Source organism: Carassius gibelio, chromosome A4 (genome assembly GCF_023724105.1).
Source record: "Carassius gibelio isolate Cgi1373 ecotype wild population from Czech Republic chromosome A4, carGib1.2-hapl.c, whole genome shotgun sequence".
Taxonomy (NCBI): domain Eukaryota; kingdom Metazoa; phylum Chordata; class Actinopteri; order Cypriniformes; family Cyprinidae; genus Carassius; species Carassius gibelio.
The window spans coordinates 3184458-3205809 of NC_068374.1; the positions used below are offsets into that span (position 1 = coordinate 3184458).

General features: G+C 39.3%; 2 protein-coding genes across 2 annotated transcripts in view; both read right to left on the minus strand.

Moving 5' to 3' along the window:
• The window catches only part of LOC127967014 (NACHT, LRR and PYD domains-containing protein 12-like), a 113919-nt gene that overhangs the window by 63201 nt on the left and 29366 nt on the right, over positions 1-21352 (minus strand). The window contains exons 4-6 of the mRNA XM_052568291.1: positions 6669-6917; positions 2065-2226; positions 1846-1893 (exon numbers count right to left, since the gene is read on the minus strand). Of these exons, the coding sequence (XP_052424251.1) occupies positions 1846-1893; positions 2065-2226; positions 6669-6717 (259 nt within the window). The 5' untranslated portion in view covers positions 6718-6917. The remainder of the gene's footprint in view (positions 1-1845; positions 1894-2064; positions 2227-6668; positions 6918-21352) is intronic.
• The window catches only part of LOC127980980 (zinc finger protein 32-like), a 48679-nt gene continuing 45681 nt past the window's right edge, over positions 18355-21352 (minus strand). Inside the window, exons 2-5 of the mRNA XM_052585476.1 lie at positions 20390-20477; positions 20231-20290; positions 19067-19237; positions 18355-18563 (exon numbers count right to left, since the gene is read on the minus strand). Coding sequence (XP_052441436.1) covers positions 18355-18563; positions 19067-19237; positions 20231-20290; positions 20390-20477 — 528 coding nt within the window. The remainder of the gene's footprint in view (positions 18564-19066; positions 19238-20230; positions 20291-20389; positions 20478-21352) is intronic.

Below are 21352 nucleotides of genomic sequence, written 5' to 3' on the forward strand. Positions count from 1 at the left end.
TGTTCCAAACCCGTAAGACCTCCTTTTATCTTCGGAACACAGTTTAAGATATTTTAGATTTAGTCCGAGAGCTCTCAGTCCCTCCATTGAAACTGTGTGTACGGTATACTGTCCATGTCCAGAAAGGAAAGAAAAACATCATCAAAGTAGTCCATGTGACATCAGAGGGTCCGTTGGAATTTTTTGAAGCATCGAAAATACATTTTGGTCCAAAAATGGCAAAAACGATGACTTTATTCAGCATTGTCTTCTCTTTCGTGTCTGTTGTGAGAGAGAGTTCAAATCAAAGCAGTCTGGATATCCAGTTTGCGAACAAATCATTCAGTTCACCAAATCAAACTGATTTGTTTTAAACGGTTCGCTTCTCTAATACGCATTAATCCACAGATGACTTAAGCTGTTCACTTTTTTTAATGTGGCTGACACTCCCTCTGAGTTCAAACAAACCAATATCCCGGAGTAATGCATGCACTCAAACAGTACACTGACTGAACTGCTGTGAAGAGAGAACTGAAGATGAACACCGAGCCGAGCCAGATAACGAACAATAGACTGACTCGTTCACGAGTCAAGAACCGTTTCTGTCAGACGCGTCAGATTCGTGAACCGAGGAGCTAATGATACTGCGCATGTGTGATTCAGCGTGAAGTAGACCGACACACAGATCGTCTGAATTGAACTGATTCTTTTGGTGATTGATTCTGAACTGATTCTGTGCTAATGTTATGAGCGCGGGTAAACCGAAGGCTTGAATCAAGGGCAATCATCGCAAATGACGCCATTATGTCGAGTGCAAAAGATCCGGTGAACCGGTTTCTTCAGCCGGTTTATTGAATCGAACTGTCCGAAAGAACTACTGGTGATCCGAACACCGATGCAACCGGTTCTTCACTTGTGAACGAGTCAGTCTATTGTTCGTTATCTGGCTCGGCTCGGTGTTCATCTTCACAGCAGTTCAGTCAGTGTACTGTTTGAGTGCATGCATTACTCCGGGATATTGGTTTGTTTGAACTCAGAGGAAGTGTCAGCCACATTAAAAAAGTTAACAGCTGAAGCCATTTGTGGATTAATGCGTATTAGAGATGCGAACAGTTTAAAACGATTCAGTTCGATTTGGTGAACTGAATGATTCGTTCGCGAACCGGATATCCAGACTGCTTTGATTTGAACTCTCTCACAACAGACACGGAAGAGAAGACAATGCTGAATAAAGTCGTCGTTTTTGCCATTTTTGGACCAAAATGTATTTTCGATGCTTCAAAAAATTCTAACTGACCCTCTGATGTCACATGGACTACTTTGATTATGTTTTTCTTACCTTTCTGGAAATGGACAGTAGACCGTACACACAGCTTCAATGGAGGGACTGAGAGCTCTCGGACTAAATCTAAAATATCTTAAACTGTGTCCCAAAGATTAAAGGAGGTCTTACATGTTTGGAACAGCATAAGGGTGAGTTATTAATGACATAATTTTCATTTTTGGGTGAACTAACCCTTTAAATTAATGTAGACAGAGGCCCTATAACAGGTGTCTGTGTATTATTGTTGAAGGATCCTCCTGCTATTACTAAAATGACAATTAAATCGGAGTAGCTGCACTTTTGCCTCCACGTTCATAGAATAAATATGTATTCCTGCATGGATTTCAGTCTGACTAAAATTTATACAAAATACGCACATTAAATAGGCTATATAATGTTATTCAATAATAACACCAAATGCATCAATGCAACGATACTTCATCACATTTATTCCCGTTAAATCAAATATTTAAATGGGGAGATGGACTCAGTAATATAATTGCAGCAGGTGCACAATAAATGTTCATACATGAAAGGTTTACCTTGTTTTTCTCTTTTATTCTCTGCTGTCTCTGAGCATCCGTGTTTATCTGAGATGCATACGGAATGAGAGAAACAAACAGAAGATACAGATAGACAATAACTGAGATCGTATTCTATATCACTAAAATGGTGCTAAATGAAGTGTCCCATTAACTCACTAGGAGGATGTAACATTACCAGTCTTTACTCAAATGCTAGTATTAGTGATGACATTTTACCGTTTCCTGCATCAGGTGAGCTGTAGATTAAGTTAACTGTTCCAGTGAAGGTGTTTCCAGCGAGTACAGGAGCATTTACACTTGCACCTGTTTCAGCTTTCACTTCAACAACACTGGCTCCAGGCTGAGCACTGCTGCTTATCTGGACTGGACATTTATCAGCTGAAAGAGAGAGAAAGATTTATGATTCTTACAAAGATTTACATATTTTACAACTTTCATATAACTTACTTTTGGTAACACTTTAGAATACTGTTTCTTACTGCATAACTAAAAAGGAATTACTGAAGAACTAACACAACTCACTACTGTTAACTACTAAAAAAGATGTGTTAACTAATCAGTTTGTAATACAAAGTTATGATTGTGTTAAGTAACAGTTAGCTAATCAGCAACTAATATATTCTGACATACCTCCTGAAGAACTACTATAAATTATCTACTAGTTAGGGTTCAACAAATATAACTATGATATAACTACTAATGAAAAGTTATACACAATTATACACAATTACAGTTAATTACAATTACATGAATTGTGACCCTTTAATATAAATGTAGCAGTAGCAGTAGTAGTCTGAAAATACAATATTAATAAATGCAATAAATTTTATAGAAGTTTTGCCTGTGTCGTGAATTGTTTTTTGAGTGTGTTTTGTAAGAAATCAGCTTCTGATATGAACCCAGCACAGCTCCAGTTCCTTGCGATAACTTATCTTAGTTTTTATATTTTATTTACAGTACTGTATGTTTGCCTCCTCAGCATATACCACATTATCATTAATTCAGTCCCTGTATGTAAGGCAAGTACTGAGGGAAAGTGAAAATACAGGTAACCAATTAGTAATTAATAAAGAATTATCCAATAATTCTGCAAGACTTACTTAGAACCTGAAACAGTATTCTAAAGTAAATTAGAATACTAGTTAGTAAATATTAATTACTACATCATTTTGACTCATCAAAACATCAAATCAAACTTGCACTCAAATAAAAACCTATATAAGTAATCATACACTTGTCTACGATCTTTATTTCAGAAGAGAACATTTCTTAATGTAGCTTTTTTTATTCCATTTTAACATGTATCCTGCCCACATTTAAACTAATTTAACAAACATTTTATAATCAAAAGTTAAACATTTAGAAGCAAACAAAATACATATTTTATTTCCATTAAAGTCTAATGAGTGGACTGTAACAAAATTGCAACTGTTGTAGCTCGTTGTACTTGTCCTTTTACTCAAGTAATTTTGAAAATGAATAGACCTACTTATTTTAATATTAAGTAATATTTTATTGGAGTATCTGTACTTTTACTCAAGTACTTGATTTGTGGGACACAGCCTGATTATTATAGTGACTATTTGTGTTTAACTGTTCAGTAGTAGTTTTTCATATTTATATTTCTTGACATTTAACTAATAGATAATTAATAGTAGTTCTTCAGGAGGTATGACATAATATATTAGTTATTGATTAGCTAACTGTTACTTAACACAATCATAACATTGTATTACATACTTATTAGTTAACACATCTTCCTTAGTAGTTAAAAGTAGTGAGTTAAGTGTTAATGAATAATCACCTGTTAGTTCTTCAATAATTCCTTTTTAGTTATGCAGTAAGAAAGAGTAATCTAAAGTGTTACCATACCTTTTGTATTTGTGATTGTAATGATGCATTGATTGATTTCACCTACTGGTCAAGCATAATTTGTATCAGAGTGTAAAAAAGTTTTAATCAAGCTTGTACGCTGGGGGGGTCACAGTTCTATTAAATGTATTTGTGTAGAGAGAGCGAGAGAGAGGGGATCACTCACTGGGAAACATGAATCACACAAATTAGGGCTGTGCAAAAAATTGAATGCGATTTTCATGTACACTGCCAAAAAGTAATGTATTCCTTGACTTCTTTGTTGAGAAAATTAAGGATATTAGAGCTAGCATTTTACCTCATCCTGCACTCAAGGCTTGCACTTTTGCTCTTTCCCATCCGTGTTTCTCCTTTAAATTAGTGACATTACATGATGTTACCACTTTGCTAGAAAAGTTGAAGCCCTCTTATGGCCATAGTGATGTTCTCCCGACTTCGCTGTTTAAGCAGGTTTTTGATAGTATTGGCCCTTGTGTTGTAGAAATTATCAATACTTCTCTTTTAACTGGTGTGGTTCCTGACTTTTTTAAACATGCTATTGTTGAACCTGTTCTTAAAAAGCCCAGTTTAGACCCATTGCAACCCATAAATTATAGGCCTATATCTAAACTCCCTTTTATGGCTAAGATTTTAGAGAAAGTGGTAGCGGAGCAGCTTACTACTTTCTTAGAGATAAATGATATTTTTGACAAATATCAGTCAGGGTTTCGTAAAAAACGTTCTACGGAAACTGCACTGGTGAAAGTTTCAAGTGATATTTTGATGTCAGCTGATTCTGGGAAACATACAGTGTTAGTTTTACTGGACCTTACATCTGCCTTTGACACTATTGATCACAATATTATGCTTAAGAAACTTCAGGATCTATTAGGGATATCTGGATCAGTTTTTAAATGGTTTTCATCTTACCTTACCGGTAGAAGTTTTAGTGTTTTTATAAATCAGATCATGTCAGATACTGTAGGTTTGTCGAGTGGTGTTCCTCAGGGTTCTGTCTTGGGACCGATTCTTTTCCTTTTGTATATACTTCCTCGAGCACAGATAATAAGCCAGTTTGAGGATGTCTCTTATCACTTGTATGCAGATGACATTCAGTTATACTGTTCTTTTAAGCCTACTGAGTTATATAAATTGTCATCTTTAATCAACTGTTTGAGTAAGATCAAGAATTGGCTAAATGATAACTTTTTAATACTGAATTCAGCCAAGACTGAAACTTTAATCATTGCCCCTGAGCAGAGCATCCCTCAGATAAAACAACATATTGGTGTCTTAAGTTCGTCTGTTCAGCCGAGTCTCAGGACTCGGCTGAACAAAGGTGTTGTTTTTGATGCGGCCATGTCTCTGGAGAAACACTCGAATCAACTTATTAAAAACTGTTTCTTTCAATTAAGGAACGTTTCTAAGATAAGAGCCTTGGTGTCAAAGGCCGAGTTGGAGATGATCATTCATGCTTTTATTTCGTCTCGTTTAGACTATTGTAACAGTCTTTTTATTTGCCTTAATAAGAAAGATCTTTGTCGTCTACACACTGTCCAAAATTCTGCTGCTAGGCTTTTAACCCACACGAGTAAAAGGGCACATATTACTCCAATTTTAGCTTCTCTTCATTGGCTACCAGTGAAATTTAGAATGCACTTTAAAATTTTGGTTCTAACTTTTAGAGCCTTACAAGGACAGGCGCCCCCATACATCTCTGACCTGATACAGCTGCGTACGTCCTCACGTAGTCTGAGATAAACAGGCCAGAGATTTTTAGTTGCCCCCCTTACACATTTTAAAACTAGAGGGGACCGTTCATTTCAAGCTGTGGCACCTAGGTTGTGGAACGCTTTGCCTCCTTCCATACGCTGCTTGGATTGTGTGGAGAATTTTAAAACCCAGTTGAAAACTCTTCTTTTTAAAGAGGCTTTTAACTAGACTGTAGGTTGGCCTTATGTGTACTTCTGTTTATTTTGATTATGTGCTGTAATGTATTTATAAGTGTTGTGTATTCTAACTATTGTTGTGAAGCACTTTGTGATTTTTATCTGTGAAATGTGCTATACAAATAAATTTTACTTACTTACTTACATCTCATCAGTAAAGACGCTCCTGTAATTAGAAGTATATCTCCAGCACGTGCGTTCAGATCATGGTTGCCAGGTTTTCGCAACAAATTCCTCTCAGTTGCTTTTCAAAACTGGTCCAAAACAAGCCCAATCGCGTTTCCAGGAGGTTCCCTTTTAAAAATTGCTTTCTGTGGTTAAAATTTAAGTTCTATGGCATGGATGCCTTGGTAAAATTTGCATTTTAGGGGCTAAATATCACGTTATTGGTATTGTCGCTTCGACCCGCGGACATGAAAAACAATCACAGACTTGGCAACACTGGTTGGCATTTACTACACCAAACCGTAATTCACTGACAATCTACACAAAACCGATTTTAAAATCGGTGGCGATTCTTTGTCGATTTTGAAAGCGATTTTGTGTTAGTTGTCGGTAGACTACGGCTCTGTGTAGTAACTGCCGCTCCACCTGAACCAGTGTTGCCAAGTCTGCGGTTGTTTTTCATGTCCACGGTTCAATGCAACCCCAATACCAATAACGTGATATTTATCCCCTAAAATGCGAATTTTACCAAGACAACCATGCCAAAAAAAATCGTATATTTTAACCCCGGGAAGCAATTTTTTTATCTGGGAACCTCCTGGAATCACGATTAGTTTTGGACTAGTTTTGAGAAGCAACAGAGCAGGATTTGTTGTGAAAACCTGGCAACCCTGATCTGAACACACGTGCTGGAGATATACTTCTAATTAAAGGAGCGTCTTTACTGATGAAATGTGCATGAAAATCGCATTCGATTTTTTGCACAGCCCTAACACAAACACTTCAGCAGAGAAAAGAGGAAAGTGTAAGTCAAACAGTTACACTTATTAACAATTACATTAAGTTAAATGTTACCTTGCCTGTGTTCTTCTTCCAGCAGAACAGCCAGATTGTTCTTGTCCATCTTCCTCAGGATGCCGACTGTGATCTTCACAGCTTCTTCTGGCCCAAAACACTCCACCAGCTTATCCACTGTTTTTAATCAATCTGCATCCTCCATTTCAGATGTTGATATACTCTCATGTTTCTTTAAGTGCCACTGAAACTTCTTCAGATCATCTTTGACCAATTCCTCCAGCGACTTCAGAAGTCAAGTTGAGAGATCTATGAAGTGTCAGAGTTGTGTGTAAATATGCTGAAATTATTGTTTGTCCTCAAAAGACACATAATGTATAATGTATAAATCCATTTCTTCAAAACATAAAGTAGCATGGTAATGACGTGTGCACTGTCCTGGAACATTAACAGCGATATGAGTGCAGACCAGCGGGGACAGTCGAGCTCAGGCTCGGTACAAGGCCTAGTGTGATACACCCTGTGCATGGGGCTCAAGAAAGTGACAGATGCTGTCTCTAATCATTTAATCTCATGAGATGCACATGTACCTGCTCATCTATCATTAAACAGAATCTCAGTCCACACAAGTCCTCTATTCCACCTCTGTTTCTCTTCCTCCCAAAAGCTAAACTTATTTTCTCTCTGGTAACATTCTACTGATATGCTGGATACAATAAAATCAAATACTGTTATTAAACCCTTTCATTTACAAGTTATATGCAAATTAGTTTGAGTCAATATTAAAACAATGTCAAACTATACAGTTTATATCATCACGCTGATCATGTTTCTGTAGGCATATGCCAGCATGCCTAGAAACTATAGATAGCATTGTCACGAGAACTGGATATGTCAACATTCACACATGGTTAACACAGTAGGAAGACCATAGACTGGTGTAACAAAGTTATTTTGTTCATATTGTTTTCACTCAAAATCCCCCTTTTTTATTAAATATAAATGTAATTTTGTTTCTTTGATATGATTGTATATATTATTTTATTGTTATCATGGACATGATCCTCAAGATTTGTTCAGAAAGTGCATTTTCACTTTAAGAGTATATACTATATACGTGCTCAGTTCACTTCCTTCTGAGCTGAGAGAAGTTTGTCTCGTGGTTCGTCGAGGCATTAAATGGTAATGTTACTTATATTTGATGATATATTTTGAATCAAAACATATTTCCCCATTTATATGTATGTTGTAGTTTTGAGTGCAATCTTTGTTATTAATTTCATGTTATTGATATTTTTGTCTTATTTTAGCTTATGCTAAACAGATTAATTTTCCTGTATTTTCCTTTGTGAAAATGCTCGCTCAGTTAACTTCCTTCTGAGCTGAGAGAAGTTTGTCTCGTGGTTCGTCGAGGCATTAAATGGTGTTTAATCAAGAGATCACAAAATTCATATTTTCAACATATTTCCCCCATTTATGCAGAAAATAAAGCCAGTGCTAAGCAGAGAGAGTTCTGAAGTTTCTTTATTGGCTGACATCAACACAACGCAGAGTGGATTCCCCTTTACTGGGACCCGTTACAATGGTGCCGTGACCTTTTAAGGATCCATCTGATGATCGATGTCTGTTCGTTGACCATGGGAAGCTGATTTTAGGATTTTTTTTTCCTCAAGGACTGATGGACTATTTTATATGATGGTGGATTATTTTTTCTCCAAAGACATGTCACCAATTTGAATTCGAACTTTCAACCAATTAATTTGCTGAAAAGCAAATTAGCACACTCATTACTGTTATCAATTTATACTGTTCAGAATAGTATTTTTGTTTATTTGTTATACTAAAGTTGAAATTAATTGACTGTTACAGTGTGGAAATATGGCAGAGGGTTTTTTTAGTAGTTTTACTGATGAGGTGAATGACAATGTGACATTTGACCAAAGTATCCGATTTGGTAGGGGAAGGGTTTTTTCAGTATACCATCTGAACATAGGACACCAGGGTCTACTACCAGGGCCTTTGATACACCCGTTCTGACTTCCACAAGATATGTAGATCGTGCCATGACAAATCTTGTTAACCAAAGCCCAGATTTGGGTTCACTCATCAGTGAAAGCTGAAAAACTGGGCCAGTCCATTACTGCTCAACTACGATCTGATAGAAGTACACATAACAATAATTCTGAACAGCCTACTATGACGACACTGTCTAATGTCAAACTAGTGATGCAGTCAGATGTAAAAGAACCACCAATATTCAGGGGTGATGGTTCTGACAGGCTCACTGTACAAGAGAATCTCACGTCTCTGTATCTAAGAAAACGTGCTATTTCCAATTCATGAGCAGTCACAAGAAATCCTGGATAGGCTTATGGGGAAAGCAGGTGATGTAGTGAGAATTAAACTTCAGAATTACACATCCGTTGATCACTGCAAAAAAACACAATTGATTTTTGACATTTTAAAACAACATTTCAGCACAATCTCTAGTATGCCCCTAGCTGATTTTTACAATACTTTGCCAATGCCGATGCAATTGAGTTGGATCAGGCTGAACAACACTATGGATGTTGCAAAGGAATGTTTAGAGAGACGAGGTCGGCGCATTTGAGATCCAAGTCATGAGATCAGTATCATGTTTATTAAGCATTGCCCAGATCAGTCTCTATCAAATGTCTTCAAATTTAAGTCATCTGAAAAATGGTTGGCCTGTGAGATACAAGAGAGGCTTGATGAACATATGCAAGAATGGAAAGCTCAAACATACGCAAAGTCACATAATTTGTATACAGCAGAGCGTATGGTTTGAGCATATGGTATGGCTATTGAGGCATCTGCATCTAACCCCGCCTTGTCCGTTCCACCTTCTCCCTTAGCACAGTGTGGCAGTGACACTGATTATATGAAAAGCCTAGTCAGTCTGTTAGATCGTCTTGTCACTCAGCAAATCCAATTCCAAGTGAGCCCTCATCATAAAGTTACAAAGTTGTTTAAAATAGTAAGTTTCAGACTTACCTCAAACCATGCAGAGTTTGTAGATCCTTGGATAATTCAACTGTGTCTCATTGCAGACAGGAGAACAGATGTCTGAAGTGCTTAACTCCTGGTCATTGGAAAAAGGACTGCCCACAGCGAGCCACTCCTCATCTACATCAGTTGAACATGTAGACAACTGATGTTAGCGGACCACCTCACCAGTTAAACTAGATGGCCCATGTCAGGGAAGGGGTGATGTGGGTATGGATGCTAACTCCCTTCATGAAGAGTGCAATCTTGCTCAGCTATATGAGGAGAACTGTAATAGTGCTCCTAAAGGAACCAGGATAATTGTTCAATCCAGTCAAAATGTTGGAGCCTTCAGTAGTCTTTTTTTATGTTCCTGTTTGCATCAATGTCCATGTTCAGCTTAACCGAACGCTTGATTCTGATTCTATGGTGAGTACAATCAGCAAAAAGAAGAGAAAATTGGTTCAGCTGGCGTGTTGTCTGAGAAGAAACATGCTGAAGAAAACATTGTCTTGGTAGGCTGTGGTGGTCAGCATACCCAGCCTGAGGTTTTCTATGATTTAGAAATACAATTCTTTGGCATCCAATGTGTTGTTCCTTGCTTGGTTGTGCCTGGTCAGCATGATTATCTTATTCTGGGCTCTAATATCATCAAACACTTGATCCATGAGCTGAAAAGCAACAGTGATTATTGGGACATTGCTTCTAGACCTTACCATCAGCTTGACAGAGACGTTCAGCAGTTCTTGTTAAGGTTTCATTGTGTTGAAAGTTGAGGCTCTGTCCAGGCTGCACACAGTGTTTCAGAGGCTAAGGAAGAACAATCTGAAACTGTCCCCTAAAAAATGACATTTTATTCAAAGACAAGTCAAATTCCTTGGCCATATTGTTGACAGTGGTGTTTCTGTTGATCCATCAAAAGTAGAGGTCATCACAAGGATAACAGCACAAGATCTGATGGACAGAGATGGCTGCACACCATCTATCAAAAGAATAAAGTCTTTCCTTGGCATGGTATTTTTATTACCAACACTTTATTCCCAACTGCTCATCTATCTCTAAACCGCGTTTCGGTCTTACAGCTGGACAGAAAAGAAGAGGAAAGTTGTCCAAGAATGGAAAATTTCAAGGCACTTACCGTAAACGTACCCCTTCAGATTGGACAACAGTGTCAGATCGCTTTTGACCAACTCAAGGCTGCCTTATTGTAGAGTGTCATGCTTGCTCATCCTGATTTCAACGAGCCCTTCATTCTTTCTGTTGATGCCTCATTGGACAGCAGCCAGACCGATTGCTTTCGCAAGCAAGTCCCTCGGTGCATCACAGAGCAAATAAAAGGCCACAAACTCACCATCTGGACAGATAATAATCCTCTCACTTACCTCCTAACTAAGCCAAAACTTGATCCATATGAGTTGAGATGGGTTTCAAAACTTGCGTCATACACGTTTGACCTGAAACACTTGCCCGGAAAAGCGAATGTGGTAGCAGATGCTTTGAGCTGTGACCCCTTTGTTAAGCCAGTTGGTCAGAGACTGTCGAATTAGCCTTATTCTTCTTTAATAAAGGAGGCCAGTGGGTTATGTGAAGACTGTGTTAACGATGTTTTCAGGCTCAGTAGTCAAGTTCTGTCTAATCAACCCATGGGGAGTTTTTCACAAGGAGAAGGCTTTGACATTGATGAAATCAGAGCTCTTTGTCAGTCTCACAGCAGTTGGATAGATGGAGCAAAGTCCAGAGCCCTTCATTTAGCCTACCATGTTTAGAAGATTTCAGGTTGTCAGGAAACTTTACAAGTGTTCTCTGCCCAGGAGCTTAGGCAAAGCCAACAGGAAGACCTGACAATTAGCCAAGGTGTTGTTATTTCTGTCTAAACAGAGACGTCCATCAAGAAGAGAAAGACATGGTGCCAGTGTGAAGAATGTTAACACAGTGAAATAAACTGGAATTTAGAGATGATATGATGTACAGAGTGACAAAAGATCCTTTGTCTAAGAGGAAAAGATTCCAGTATGTGCTGCCTGGTATCTTGAAGAACAAAGCTCTATCTAGCATCCATGATCTTGCTGGCCATCAAGGGCAGGACCGCACTCTCTCAGTTGCGAGACATGTTTTTTTCCATGTCAGGTCAATAAAAACACTAAGAGAATATGTGAAATGCTGCAAAAGCTCTGTTTTTGCAAAGTCCCCAGAACCTTCTGCTCGTGCCCCCTTGGAGAACATTAAGAGCTCTGCTCCAATGGAGTTGGTGTGCATAGATTTCTGGTCTGCAGAAGACAGTAAACCGCATTCAGTGGATGTCCTCGTAGTTACCGACCATTTTACTAAACTAGCTCATGCATTCCCTTGCACCAATCAAACGGCGAAACAAGTTGCAAGAAAACTATGGGACAATGTGTTTTGTATCTACGGGTTACCTGTGAGAATACACTCCGACCAGGGCACCAATTTCGAGAGCAACCTCATAGCACAGCTTCTTTGTCTAGCTGGTGTTGAAAAATCCCATACAACAGCTTACCATCCGATGGGCAATGTTGTCACTGAGCATTTTAATAGAACTTTGGGTGGCATGCTTCGATCACTCCATTTGAAAGCAAAGCACCAATGGCCACAGCAGATCCAAACATCAACATTTGCCTACAACGCTACTTTTCGTGAAACCACAGGTTATCTACCCTTCTTTCTCATGATTGGACGCATACCCAGACTTCCAGTAGACATCATGTTTAACCAGGTAACCCGGATGTTGCTGATTATGACTCTTATGCCAAGTCTTTGCTGTCTTGTTTGAAACATGCTATGCAAGTTATTGCTTAGAAGCATTCATCCGCTGAGCAACATCATCAACATCAACAGTACAATAAGCATGTTAAAGACACTCTCTTGTCAGTGGGTGATCGGGTTTTGGTTGCAAATAAGTCAGATCGAGGAAAAAGAAAAATGTCTGATAAATGGGAGGACAGAGTGTTCACTGTTGTTGATGTGAATCCAGACATCCATGTTTATAAGATAAAAGATGCAACAGGCCGCACGAAAGTTGTGCATAGGAATCTATGGTTGGAGGTGAACTTTCTGCCAATCCCTGGCATTGTTGAAGGGTCAAGTCCCACTGAAATTGATCAGCCACTGACCTCTGAAGAGTCTGATCAGAGCAATAATGGAGTAGATCAGGCAATGCCATGTCAGCCTGACATACCAGACTTCAGCGATTCAGACGTATAGATGTCAACTCTTTTGTCCACTGCTATTTCATCTCAGTCTTCTTCAATTTATACTTCTGAATGCGCAGGCTGATGGCCAGCTCTGCAGTTGCCCAGAATTATTGCACATCTGACTGTCTTTATATTCTTTTATTGATGGATTGCACAGGTTCGAGTAGCAACGAGCTTCTTCACTCTGCCTGCACATGTGCAATTTTGCTTTTGAAGCCAACTGACCAGGCGCCCCTGTCCGCGCGGTCGTCTGCTCAGAGGCTCGGCACACACTCTCCAATGACGATTTTTACATCACGCCTACCTAACGGTCCATAGCGGACTCGCGGACGCAGAAAGTTTGAGAGAGGCTTTAAGATGCAGGCTTGCATGACCTGACGCGCAACATTTCAGAAAATGTGCGTTCACAAATGTAGCCTATTTTGATCCAAATATGGAAAGCAATTTTTTATTTAATAATATGAGGTTCTCTCAGGAGATGTTTTGCCACATTTCTTCAATTAAGGATTGTTACATAGTGTATGGTGTTTCCATTTATCTGAACTTCTTCAAGTGAGTTGCGGGGCCAAAAAAAATAAAAACGAAAATCCAGAACTTCTCCTTCAATACTGATACTGCGACTATTCAGTTTGTACATGTTCATTCGCTGGCATTTTTTTTATTTCTTTTTTTTCTCCCTTAAAAAACAAATGTGTCCATTCTGATGTGCAATTTTACCTTAAAGGTAATTTACCTAAATGTAATTTATTAATAAGATTCGGGAGGAGCGCGTCAGATACTTAGCCTAATCAACACAGGTGGACCATAATCAAGTAATCAATCCCATAGTATAAATAACGCTGACTTACCTCTATCCATTGACGGTTTATCAGCATCCCTCCTCCACCCCATCTCCTCACTTCAAGTTTACTTTATAAATAGACGGGGAAGGGGGGGTACTCTAGGTTCGGGCCATTCCCGAGCTCGGAGCCCTTCCCCGGACAGCACGCCAAATACGCATAACATACCTCAGCTAATTATATGTAAGCGTGAACTAGTGAATGGCTGTTTATGACTATTTGAATTGAATTCTGCCAAAGTGCGCGCTTGTATGTGTTCGTTAAATGCTTATGCCAGTAGGTCTGCTCATGTCTGAAAATAATATATTAAGAAAAACAAAATCACATAAAAACATTAGGATACAGCGTATATTTCATTAGTAGCATTTTTTTTTTTTTTTTTTTTTTTAATTCAGCATGTGGTGCGGGCCGCATTTGAATTCGTGACGGGCCGCGGGTTGAGAACCACTGCTTTATATCAAACATTTTTTAATCGTCCACAGCTGAGCATCGCGGGAGGCTGATCTGCGCCAGAGCACGTGAAGTACGTGTTTTGAAGTAAAATAATTATAATTACTGTTAATCAAGAGTAACACATTTTAATGAATTAATCGCCTATTTTCATTTGCTGAATGTTTTCTTAATTTTTCAAATTTTTTTGCCTGTTTAAAAAATAAAGTTTGTCAGAGGAAAAAAATATATGAGTCGTGTATACGTTTCATTTTAACGGATTAATCACCTATTTTCGTTTGCTGCATGTGTTTTTTTAAACACGCTAAAAAATTAATCAGAGTTTGTGAGAGGAAAAAAATAGGCTATAAGAAAATATTTTACAACAAATCCTTTAAATTTAACAAATTTATCAGAACAAAACAATAATTAAAAATATATAATTCTAATGGAATAATATAATTGCAGTAAATAATAATATAGGCTTAGTAATAAATAATAACAATAATAATAATTTAAAGCTAAGCATAAGGTAAGCTTGGGCTTTCTCAATCTGGAGAAATCAAACGTTTCCATATTTGTGATGTTGCCCATTTGAAGCTTGACTATTATTCATGAGGTAAATAGGCTGTGTGCTTTTCAGTATTGATGGAAAAAATAATTAACAATATGTCAAAGTGCTCACGCCAAATGTCTGGTGAACGACTGCTGTTTCCAGTGAATATGTGCACGAGGCACCAGCGATCAAACAGCTGAAACAAATAATACTTAATTTTTGGTCACACATAAGGCATAATTCAAAAGTGCAAAGTGTTGGTAGTTTGAAAAATCAAGAATGATAACAGAGTTAATACTAATTATGGCTAAATGCTGGACCGTTCCCATTTCACTCTGCATATGGAACCTGAAGATTTTTTTAAACCAAGGATGAACCGAAATGAAAATGAAATTAAAACATTTAGCTTATATATATATATATATATATATATATATATATATATATATATATATATATATATAGGCCTTATATTTATTTACTGTTTAATAAAAATAGCATACATATGATCCTTTGTGTAAAGGTCTTTTAATTTTTGTTTAGTAGACTGTAGCCTTAGACTATCCTACATTTAAAAAATTAACAAATTGTAAAAAATGTTATGTTCTTTTTTTTTAAATGTTACAATGTTATATCATAATGTTATTGTTGTTTTACTTACTGCTATATCATTTTATAATTACATTCATTTCGCAATCCGTCCCTTTGCGCCACCTGGCGGTAGTTTCGCGAATGATTTCAACACGCGACTGAATTACAGTTACCGCCGCGGCGGTAAGGCCCAGATAGGCTGGGCACCTACTGTACATCTGTAAAGACTTAGGCCCATATAGTGTTGTTGAAAATGTGGGATTTAAATACATGGTCAACACACTTGAGCCAAGGTACGTCATACCTTCATGTAAACGCATCACAGAAGTGTCCATGCCTAAGCTTTACATGGAGGCTTTACATGGAGGTTAAGACAGAGGTTTCTGAGTCCTTAATGTTGGCGAAAAAAGTGGCGCTTACCTGCTGGACCCCCAGATTGACCTACCTGTATGTAAACATCACGTCTCATTTTATTTCAACTGATTGGGTCCTTGTGTCAAACATCCTGCAGACCAAAGTGCTCTTTGAAAGCCACACAGGGAACAATATTGCTAAATTGCTCACAGAGACAAAAAAAAAAAAAAAAAAAATGGAGGGACTCCTAATTCTGCTGCGTACTTGGAGCATGTGACAAATCATCAGCAATCACATTCTCACATTCTTTCTTGTGCCGAATTTCCAGATTAAAACCCTGGATCAGAAGAGACCAACGCATCAACCTTTGGTTTGAATTTGACATTCGGAAGAGAAACACAAGGGGATTATGGTCAGTATACACCACGATAGGAACAGTACCAGCGTCAAGATAGATTTAAAAATGTTGGAGTGCCAACAACAGTGCAAGGGTTTCTATTTCAATTGTGCTATAATGCTGCTGTGACTTTGTGAATTTCTTTGAGATGTTAAAGATTGGGTGATCAATTCCCGCAGCATCTTCCTGAATAAGAACTGCACCTGCTCCGGCATCCACTTCCAACTTAAATGCTCTTAAGAAATCTGGAGCGGACAGGAATAGGGCACTACACAACAATGTCTTGATAGCATCAAAGGATAGCTGACTTTCTATATTCCAATCAACCACTTTGGACTGACTCAACAAATTTGTGAGTGGTGACGCAATCTCAGCAAAGTTTTTACAAAAGCCATGGTAATATCCAGTCATTCCCAGGAAACGACGTAACTCCCGCTTAGTGATTGGAGCTGGGAAATTAACAATGCACTCAATTTTCACTTCCACAGAAAGTACCTGTCCCTGACCAACACATTTTCCCAAATAGGTCACAACAGCTTTACCAAATTCACACTTGGCAAGATTCAAGGTAAGTGATGCAGCCTTCAACCGTTCAAACACTGAACAGAGACTTGTCAGATGCTGTTTCCAGTCAAGTGAATAAACAACAATGTCGTCTAAGTATGCTTGACAGACAAACAGTTCAAGACCTGAGCAAATAGTTTAGAGGTGAAATTTGTACCTTGATCTGACTGTATGACCCTGGGAATGCCAAATGTAGAAAATAATTTAATCAGTTCTTTGGTCACATTTTAGCTCTAATTGTACACATAGGAATCGCCTCAGGATCTGAGTAGCAGCACACATTAGGGTTAACAGGTACTGATAACCAGACCTTGTCTTTGGTAACAGACCAACACAATCGATAATGATTCTCTCAAATGGTCCTGACAGAACTGCTATGGATGAAGAGGATCAACCCAGGCCAATAGAAATAACGAATGATGCGATTGAAAGTTTTATATACTCCCAAATGGCCAGAGAGAGCATGATCATGAGCTAAACGCAAAATCGGTTCACAGTAATTATCAGGGACCACTACCTGAAATACTGTCTTCCAGCTCAGATCCTTCCCTACTGGAGACCATTTACGCATGAGCACCCCATCTTCCCAAACGTAAACCACACCCTTAGTCGCTACTTCATCTTCCTGTACAGCCACAGCAACACACTTGTCTAGTGACGAATCAATTCTTTGCGCAGCAGCCAGTTGCTTCCTCCCTGTTCCCAGCAGAGATTCAAGCCAGACTGCAACATCCTGATCAGGAATACAGACATAAGAAAAAATATCCTGCACATATTCCTTTTGGTCAGCTCTATCAGTCATGAAGGTTTCAGACACGTCTAGAACTGTAATGATCGGTAACACAGGAGATGAGAGATCCAAGAGCAGTGTGAGTTTAATGGGTAATCCAAATCAGAATCAAACAAGCACAGGGTCAAAACCAAAAATCAGCAAACAAACAGGAAACAAGAAACTAGAACACAAGGAACGCGAGGAAACAGGGTGACGGAAAGTAAGGACTCCAAAAAAACAGAAACAGACCGGTTTAAATAGGCAGGGTAATGACTATGAAGTGAAGACACCTGAGTGCAATTACTGTAATGAAGGGACAAGGCCATGTGGGAATTGTAGTGCCTGAGGTGAGGTGCCTATGGGGAAGTGAGACCACTAGTGGAGACCCAGGGAAACACAGACCAGACACCGTGAAATTACCCCCTCCTCTACGGAGCAGCTACCAGATGCTCCACCCGAACACAAGAACAAACCAAGGAACACAGAGACCAGGAAGTAGGTGGACTGGTAGAAGACCAGGGGGAGGGACGGAGGGCCAGGCACAAGAGGGAAACAGAGACAGGAAGTGCAAACAACAAAAATAAGGAGACCAGGAGGGAGGTGGACCGGCAGAGGACCAGAGGGATGGACGGAGGAAACAGATACAAGAAGTGAAAAAAAAAACCCAAAAAACAAGGAGACCAGGAGGGAGGTGGACCGGCGGAGGGCCAGGGGGAGGGACATATGGCCAGGTAATAGAGGGTAACAGATACAGGAAGTGCAAAAAAAAAAAAACAACAAAACACAAGGCCAGTCTTGCGGCCATCTTGTGCAGTGGCGCTGGGCTGGCAGCCATCTTGCACCGTGGCACTGGGCAGGCGATCACCTTGTGCTGTGGCGCTGGGCTGGCGGCCATATTCGCAGTGGTGCTGGGCTGGCGGTCCTCCTGTCTGTAGACCCCGGTCTAGAGTCGGCCATCCCACCAGGAGAGACAGGTGTGGTTGGGGTATCCCACGGAGACCGATGTTGTGGGTACAAAATGAACCCTCAAAAATCAAAGGCATCCAGCTGGTCCATTTCCCTTTCTGGCACAGGGTTATCCAGACCGGTGTTGAAAAGGTCTTTCAAGGCCGCATCATTATATCCCATTTCACCCGCCAGGGTCCAGAACACTTGTGCCACACCACCCACCTCATTCCCCTCTTGACGGAGGGTGGTTAATTTGAGGAATTTCGTCCTCCGCTCCTCCACACTGGCTGGGGAACGGACATGAAGTCCCACACCACTGGATCTAGACATGATGGAGTCCTTCTGTAATGATCGGGAACACAGGAGACGACAGATCCAAGAGCAGTGTGAGTTTAATGGGTAATCCAAATCAGAATCAAACAAGCAGGGGGTCAAAACCAAAAATCAGTCCAAAACAAACTAACAGGAAACAAGACACTAGAACACGAGGAAACAGGGTGACGGAAAGTAAGGACTCCATGAAACAAACAGAAACAGACCAGTTTAAATAGGCAGGGTAATGACTATGAAGTGAAGACACCTGAGTGCAATTAACAGGAGTGCAATTACTGTGATGAAGGGACAAGGCCTTGTGGGAATTGTAGTGCCTGCAGTGAGGTGCCTATGGGGAAGTGAGACCACTAGTGGAGACCCAGGGAAACACAGACCAGACACCGTGACAAGAACATTGTCAAACTTCCTAGTCTGAGCACGTGTTACTGCACAGGCAGAAAATACCAAAATTGTTGACCAACATCAATCTGTTCGCGCAACTCGGTCACATCTGGAGTGTACACTACAATAGGCTGAGGAAACACTATACCACCAGCAATATTGTTACCCAAGATCAGATCCACTCCTTCAACAGGAAGCGGAGATCCTTCAACAGGAAGCGGAGATCGTACTCCCAACTTTGTGAAGCCTGTGAACAAGTCAGACTGGAGATAAACTGAGTGTAAGGGCACTTTAACACAGCCAAGCTCAATTCCACGGATTAACATGCTCGATCCGCAGTATGACTTGTCAGAAAATTCTAGTGCACTTTCCAAGGTGAAACACTGAACTGAACCCGTATCTCACAAGATTGTAATAGGCTTCAAATTTCTCTGCTCCGCTGAAAGACATACAGAACCATTCATAATAAATGGACAGTATAAATCAGTATGTGAACTAGAAAATTAAGATGGCATGGAAGCAGTATGGACTACTCACTGCAAAAAAAAAACACCCGCTTTTCACCCTCACGAGACACATTTGCATTACAAAACATTTGAAACGGCTTCTCTACTCTCTCGTTTTCCCTAACCCTTATTAAAAACTCTCAAACTGTTTCTCACAGAAAATTCAACAGATGAACCGTTTTTCTCTCTACACACAGATGGAGTAAAAACTGTTTTGTGCGTGAGCACAAATCTATCTGCCAAAACAGCTTTTGGTACAGACTATACCTTTTGTTCATTTAAGTATACAACAATATCCTCCAAAATGCAGCTTTTAAAATCCTCCAACAGAAAGAGTTCTTGTAACTGCTTGAATGTGGTAACTCTGCTTGCTGTACACCATTTATCAAATAACACTGTCTTCTCACGAGCAAACTCTCTAAATGTTTGCCTGGATATTTTCTGATGGTTTCGAAATCTTTGACGATAAACTTCAGGTACTAACTCGTACGCTCACAACACAGCAGCTTGGACAATACCATAATCCAGACTCTGCTCTATAGGTAAAGCTGTACACACTTCCTGAGCTTTACCCACTAACTCACACTGCAGAAGCAATGACCACAATTCTTTTGGCCAACGTAAAGTAGCTGCAATACGCTCAAAAGTGATGAAGTAAGAATCTACCTCAGTCTCTCTAAACTGGGGAGCAAGTGTGACATATTTACTCACATCAAGACTAGTTATGGACTCACCAACAGATGAAGTAGCACGTGACGGAGTTTGCTCTGGCACAGCTGAAACTGGAACATTCACTGGGGAACGAGGAGATTGAGGTCTCGATCTAGGCATAGGCACAGGTGCATTAAATTGCTCTTTGGCTTGCAGTTCCAGTTTATGCAATTTAAACTTACCATCAACCTGCAACTCCAAAGTTCCAAGAAGCTGTGCATCATAATCCTGTTTCTTTAACTGTAGATCCAACTCCTTCAATTTAAATCGCTAACATGGTATCAAAATGCGGATGACTAGGATCTATATTAGGAAAAGAAAGAGGTTTTCCACCTACCTCAGTTTCAGCACTCTGTGATAACCCTTCCACAGATTAATCCGGTAAAATTCCAGCCTCTACCAACTTGTTATACAACTGCTCTTTAACTACCCATTTTAGCTCCTCCCTAGGAACAGGAAAATTAAAGAAATCTGCAATGAATCAGCCTTCCAACACTTATTAAATTCCTCTGTAGTAGGAGATAACGTAAATTACATTAAATCAAATTCCATATTTGACCGTAAACTCATCCCACACCACAAGAAAATTACCAGGCAAACAAACGCATGGTAAATTTGCCAAATACCCTCATTGATACCTACGGAATGAATCCACAAAATATGGTACCTTCATTAACAAGCCATAAACAAATCTCCTATTCATTTTGCCCTTCACCAATCTGCCAAAAATAAATAAACGAGTCCCTATAATTTATGTTATCTGCAACAAACGAACGCCCAATTTAGACCATCCGTGACAAACAACCGGCTGGATGAGCCTCCAATTTATGTTACTGCTCCGGTCTAGGTCAGAACCGCAACATAAATGACACCACAATGATTAGCTGTTAAAGTACTCTTTTATTCTCTTAGTTGATCTTTGGATCAATCTGATACAGTAGCAATTTTGTAGGGTACAAACATATCACAAAATAAACAAAGAAGAAACAGAGGCAAATGATCAGAGGTGAGCAAATGCCAAAACAATAAACAAAACAACTAACTTCCCATTAAGAAACTAACTTCCCTGTGCATCCAAAATAAAGAAACTAAAATACAACAATCTCACCTAACTCCTTACCTATCCAAAAACAGGAGAAAATGGG